The 6,648-nt window shown below is 50.2% G+C and overlaps 1 protein-coding gene across 1 annotated transcript in view; it reads right to left on the bottom strand.

The window, feature by feature from the left end:
- Nucleotides 1-1,136: 1,136 nt before the first annotated feature.
- CFAP77 (cilia and flagella associated protein 77) overlaps nt 1,137-6,648 on the bottom strand; it is a 160,616-nt gene continuing 155,104 nt past the window's right edge. The window contains exon 6 of the mRNA XM_054502286.1: nt 1,137-2,131. Within this exon, the coding sequence (XP_054358261.1) occupies nt 2,009-2,131 (123 nt within the window). The 3' untranslated portion in view covers nt 1,137-2,008. The remainder of the gene's footprint in view (nt 2,132-6,648) is intronic.

The following is a 6,648-nucleotide window of genomic DNA, read 5'->3' as shown; positions in this document are numbered from 1 at the left end:
GGGGTTTGGGCGTGGTGGCTCATGCCTGTTATTCCAGCACTTTGGGAGGCTGAAGCGGGTGGATCACCTGAGGTTAGGAGTTCGAGACCAGCCTGCCCAACATGGTGAAACCCCCATCTCTACTAAAAATACAAAAATTAGCTGGGCATGGTGGCATGCGCCTGTAATCCCAGCTACTCAGGAGGCTGAGGCAGGAGAATTGTTTGAACCTGGGAGGCGGAGGCTGCAATGAGCTGAGATTGTACCACTGCACTCCAGCCTGGGCGACAGAGCAAGGCTCCATCTCAAAAAATAAATGAAAATAAATAAAAAGAGTCTGGGGTTCCCAGGTTGAAGATCAACATTAAATCCTCGGCTGGGGCCGGGTACGGTGGTTCATGCCTGTAATCCCAGCACTTTGGGAGGCTGAGGCGGGTGGATCACAAGGTCAGGAGATCAAGACCATCCTGGCTAACATGGTGAAACCCCGTCTCTGCTAAAAATATTTTTAAAAATTAGCTGGGCATGGTGGCAGGCACCTGTAGTCCCAGCTACTCGGGAGGCTGAGGCAGGAGAATTGTGTGAACCTGGGAGGTGGAGCTTGCAGTGAGCCGAGATCACACCACTGCACTCCAGCCTGGGCGGCAGAGCAAGACTCTGTTTAAAAAGAAAAGAAAAGAAAAGAAATCCTCGGCTGGGTGCAGTGGCTCATGCCTGTAATCCCAGCATTTTGGGAGGCCGAGGCGGGCAGATCACGAGGTCAAGAGATCAAGACCATCCTGGCCAACATGGTGAAACCCCGTCTCTACTAAAAATACAAAAATTAGCTGGGTGTGGTAGTGCGTGCCTGTAGTTCCAGCAACTCGGGAGGCTGAGGCAGGAGAATCGCTTGAACCTGGGAGGCAGAGGTTGCAGTGAGTTGAGATTGCGCCATTGCACTCCAGCCTGGCGATAGAGCGAGACTCTGTCTCAAAAAAAAAAAAAAATCCTCAGATTAGAAATGATATTTAAAACTTGAAAATTTGCCTCCCTCAAAAAAGGTGTGGCTGGAATGTTTTGGAGGTTAGCTTACCCTGAGAGGTCTCTATGTGGCAGCACCCTCATTTGATGGCTCTAAGGCTGGTTTGCTCACTGGTTTTCAAATGGAGACACAAAAGGAGGATGACAAATAGCATTTTTAATTTAAAATAGATCAGCATAAAATTTGTAGAGAGAATCCAAAGAATACACGGAAAGACCGAGTGAGGAAGTGCCCAGGAATTCGGTTGAGAAGCTCAGCAGCCTGTGTTCGGCAGTCTACCCCCTGGCCCGGAAGGCTCTTTTTCCAGAGGGGGTTGACCTTCCAAAGTCAGTCCTGGGGGAGGAGTCCATCTTGGCCTGCTTGATTGACGGGACCCCAGCACTGAGGAGGTGGGGGCAGGCTAGAGTAATGAACCATTGGCTCTTCCTGCTGTCAGAGGTCCCAGAGAGATAATACTGCCGTGATGAGACATCAGGCATCCCAAAAAGAGCAATTAAAACTCATGTTTGGAATAGAAAATGAGGGCTTTCAAAGCACGTCACTGTCATGCTTTCTGCAGCAAATACACAGGTCGTTCTTAACACTTAATGGGCAGAGCCATGGAATCGACCCTTAGCCTGGAGTCTAAAAAATTGTCTTGTAATTTGGGCTTGTCTTGGCAGGTGAGGGCTTGAGAAGAGGCAGGGTGAGCCTGCCCTGGAGGAGAAGGAGGAGGAGGAGGAGAAGGAGGAGGAGGAGGAGGAGAAGGAGGAGGAGGAGGAGGAGAAGGAGGAGGAGGAGGAGGAGGAGGCTCCAGGTAGAGGGTCACTAGGGCTAAGTGGAGACTAATGTTGGCTAACCTAAAAGGGGGGACTTTTACCAAAAACAATTAACCTAAGACGAATCTGAGCTCCCTGAAGCAGAATCTGCATAAAAATGGGGGAATGTCAGGGTTGGGGCAAGATAGGGAGTCCTTCTGGGAATTTTCCACTATGTCAAGATGACTTCTCGTGGCAGGGGAGGGAGGGGCTAAGGGTGGGTGTAGTTGCCCATCCGCAGGGTCCCCTGGCGCACGGCACACTCTTCCTGGTGGGCTTTTAATGCTCTCTGGCGATCGGCCTCAGTGGGGAATGTATCAAGGTGGCGGCCCACCTGTGGATAGAAGGGAAGAGTGGGTGGGTGAGGGGAGACGTCGGTGCAGCTCATTCCAGTTGCTCCCCTTGCCCCCCCCCCACTTTAATCTTAGAGTAATGATAAAAATAGCTGTAAGAGGGAGGAAGTCACAGTAAGTGCTGTGAGCCTCCTGGTACTGAGCTGTGAGGCAGAGAGCAGGGGCTGCCTGGGGGAACTGTTCATCCTTCTGTCCGCCTCCCTGCTGGGGAAGATGCAGGCAGAACAAAAGTTGCCAGGCCATGAGCAGACGACTGTGCAATGGGACCTAGTAGCCAGTGTCCTTCACACACTACTTTTCCACCATTAAAAGCCCCAAACAAGCCACCCTCTCCAAGGGGGACCACCTGACCCTGTCTGCACTCCCTTGCTGGGAATTAGATCACTTCCCTCCTGTCCGGTGGCAGCCACCATAGGAGTCAAGAGCTGAACTTCAACATCACTAGAACCAGAGCTCAAGAATAAATCAGAAAAAAAAAAAAATGCAAGGGGGACAGATTCAAGGAGTGGGAGCCTCTTCAGTTAAGATTTTGTGCAATCGGTATCTCAGCCCGCCCTTTCTTCTCAAGAAATGGTGGTGGGTGAAGACCCCACCTCGTCTCCTGGTGTCCACTGTGTTTGTTACATCACCTCCAAGTGCCACAAAATCCATCCCATTAACTGAGCACAACATCCTCCTGCCTCGGCATTTCTCCTTTGGCATAACCTAAGGGCAGCACAGGGCAGAAAGGGTTTGGGCTCACGTAGTCATTCCTGCATCTGGGCTTCTATCCATCTGTTAATTCATGAAATGCATGTTTATTGTATACAACTCTGTGTCAGATGTGGGGGATATGGCAGTAAACCAGAGACTCGGCTCTACCCTCATGGAGCTTTTAATCTAGAGGGAGAGCAGACATCCAGCAGTAACTACACAGCTATTTCATTACAATGGACAAAGGGCTGGGGAGTGCGCAGTGAGAACAAATTGGGTGGGTCCTGGGGAAGAGATGCATACAGGGGGTCTTGAAGGATGGGTTGGGATTCCAGGGCAAAGGGGGTAGCGTGCATGCTGGCCCTAGCGTCCAAGAGAGCTCAAGTTTGTGAGGGGATGCGGCGGCCTGGTGGAGGGTGGGCAGGGCAGGTCCTGTTTGGATTTGCAGGAGCAGCCAAAGGCTCTGCAGTGGGTTCAGGATAAAGCAGGACCCATGCCTAGGACAGCCACAGGGTGCTTGTCAAGAATCCAGGCCAGGGTTGACCACCCCGGAGTGGTTAGCTAAGCCCACAGTGCTGCAGGTTAGGGCGAAGAAAGGTGACAGAAAAAGAAAAATGTGGGGAGAGAGGATGAAATATTAAAAGGGGGTAGAGGGAAGATAAGGAGGGGCTTGTGGGGAACGTCTGTGTGCTCGGGGCCCGGTGGAATCCCCCTCGGACTGTGTTTATCATTTCACAGATGAGGGAACAGAGGCCCAGGGCAGAGTGTGGTTCAGGGCTGCCCCCACAGGGAATTGGTGACCTCCAACCTCTGGACTCTAAGTTCTGGATTCTTTCTAGAATATTGTGTCACAGCTGCCACTCGTACTGTGTCTAGGGTGCTCCCTACACCTCACTTGCGAGGTGAAAGGAGGCAGGGGGCTGTGGAGGGTTGTTAGAAACCCATAAAAATCAAATGGTGACTGGAGACTCCATTCTTCCAGGAATAACCATGTTCTTCACCTTCTAGTGGATGTGGACCCCTTGGGGATGCTCTTTGGAAAGCCATGGGCCCTCTTCCTCTGGGAAAAAAAAAAATGCCCACAAGTGCTTACATAAAAAACCGTGCAGGCAATTTAGGAGGTTTCAGGGCCCTTTGCAAGTCCCTCTAGGGACCCTCCATGGCAGCATTTCTCAGAGCTGTCCAGCCTCAGCCCAGCCACAGCACCAGTCCTAGTCCCAGCCCCAGCCTTGGGTTTCAGATTTTTTGGTTTTGCCTCAGAATCACCTTGGGGCTCTTGCAACCAAGGGAGAGGCCTGAGCCCAGCCCAAAAGCTACTGAGCCCCTCAGGTCAGGGCACGTAGCACAGTCACCCAGTGCCCACCTGGACCCAGGGCTGCATGTCTGCTGTGCAACTGATCTCCATCAATCAAACCATGATTGTGTCCTCACCTCAATCTCAATGTTTCAGAAAAATTTCCAAGTAGCCTCACAAGACACACTGAGAAGAGAGAAGGCCTTGCACAGTGTGCAGGAGGAAAATAGTCCGTGGACAAAGGGCTTCTAGTAACACCTTTGTGACCTTCTGGCAAGCGGTGGCCTGATGTTTACACTGTGACATGATCTTCCTGAGACCAGTGGCTCCTAAAAGATAGCTAGAGGCTGGGCGCAGTGGCTCACACGTGTACTCCCAGTGCTTTGGGAGGCCAAGGCAGGCGGATCACTTGTCAGGAGTTTGAGACCAGCCTGGCCAACATGGTGAGACCCCATCTCTACTAAAAATACAAAAATTGGCTGGGTGTGGTGGTGGGTGCCTGTAGTCTCAGCTACTGGAAAGGCTAAGGCAGGAGAATCACCTGAACCCGGGAGGCGGAGGTTGCAGTGAGCTGAGATTGTGCCACTGCACTCCAGCCTGGACAACAGAGCGAGATTCTGTCTCAAAAAAAAAAAAAAGGCAGCTAGAGACCCTTAGGAAGACAGGTGCATCAGACCTTGGCGGCATGCAGCCACCCTGGTGTCCAGCCGGCTTGGACCTGAGGCATCCCTGGCCTTCAGTGGCATCCAGATTGGCAATCGTGCTGTCTCTGGTGGCCAGTCACCAATGGTGTCTTTTTGTTTGTTTTTTAGAACACAGGCATATTTTTCAAACAGTAATAATAACTATTTATATTCGGCTTTGCAAAATGTCTAGCATGTGAAAACAACTATCCATGTTGTTACAATGTCACTATAAGAATTCTCCTTTTCCCCCCTACCACCCCCCCATCAGGTTCTCACTCTGTCACCCAGGCTGGAGTGCAGTGGCACAACCACAGCTCACTGCAGCCTCAAACTCTTGGGCTCAAGGGATCTTCCTGCCTTGCCTCCAAGTAGCTAGGACTACAGCTGTGCGCCACCATGCCCAGCTAATTTCTGTAATTTTTTGTAGAGATGGGGGGGACTCAATATGTTGACCAGGGTGGTCTGGAACCCCTAGCCTCAAGTGATCCTCCTCCCTTGGCCTCCCAAAGTTAATTTTACTTTTTTGAAAGATATTTGTAACAGCCTTGTTGAGGTATGATTGATCTACCTAACCTGCAAAACCTGCATTTAATGTGTAAAATTTGATGAGTTTGGGCATATGCAAATAGCCCTGAATAGCATCACTACAATAAAAAATAGCCATCAATGGCCAGACAAGGTGACTCACACCTGAAATCCAAGCACTTTGGGAGGCCAAGGTAAGTGGATTGCTTGAGCCCAGGAGTTAGAGACCAGCCTAGGCAACATGGCGAAACTGTCTCTACAAATAATACAAAAATTAGCCAGGCATGGTGGCATATGCCTATAGTCCCAGCTACTTGGGAGGCTGAGATGGGAGGATTGATTGAGCCTGGGAGGTCAAGGCTGCAGTGAGCACTGTCATGCCACTGCACTCCAGACTATGGGACAGAGACTCTGTCTCCAAAAAAAAAAAATCAATTCCAAAGCTTCCTCATGCCCAGTTGGTTTTTTGTTGTTTTGTTTTTTGGAGATTTTTTTGGTGAGAACCCTTAACATGAGATCTGATCTCTTAGCAGCATTTTCAAGTGCACAGTTTAGTATATGCACTATATATATATATATATATACACATATATATATATATTTTTTTTTTGAGACGGAGTTTCACTCTTGTTGCAGGCTGGAGTGCAATGGTGTGATCTCGGCTCACTGCAACCTCCACCTCCCAGGTTCAAGCGATTCTTCTGCCTCAGCCTCCCAAGTAGCTGGGATTACAGGCTCCTGCCACCACGACCAGCTAATTTTTTGTATTTTTAGTAGAAACGGGGTTTCTCCATGTTGGCCAGGCTGGTCTGGAACTCCTGACCTCATGTGATCCACCCGCCTCGGCCTCCCAAAGTGCTGGGATTACAGGCGTTAGCCACAGCGCCCGGCTGTGTATGCACTATTGTTAACTCTAGGCACAGTGTTGTACAGCAGGTCTCTAGAGAGTATTCATTTTGCATAAATGAAACTATACCCTTTGAATAGCAGCTCCCATTTCCAAGTCCCTGGCAGCCACCTTTCTTCTCTCTGCTTCTCTGGGTGCCCATGGCTCTTCACAGGGGAGCACAGCTCTGCAGACCACCTCTTGGCCATGTCCATTCCTTCCTCCTTGGCCCTTGTAGTGAGCTGAACCATGACTCCCAGAAAGATAGGTCCATGTACTAACCCCCAGAACTTGAGAATGTGGCCTTATTTGGAAACAGGGTCTTTGCAGATATAATTAAAGATCTCGAGATGAGACCATCCTAGATTATTCAGGTGGGCCCTAAATCCAATCACAAGCATCTTAATAGCAACA

The sequence above is a fragment of the Pongo pygmaeus genome, chromosome 13 (genome assembly GCF_028885625.2).
Source record: "Pongo pygmaeus isolate AG05252 chromosome 13, NHGRI_mPonPyg2-v2.0_pri, whole genome shotgun sequence".
In the NCBI taxonomy this organism is placed as follows: domain Eukaryota; kingdom Metazoa; phylum Chordata; class Mammalia; order Primates; family Hominidae; genus Pongo; species Pongo pygmaeus.
The sequence above is the reverse complement of the archived record's forward strand: the minus strand, read 5'-3'. Positions and strand labels throughout refer to the sequence as shown.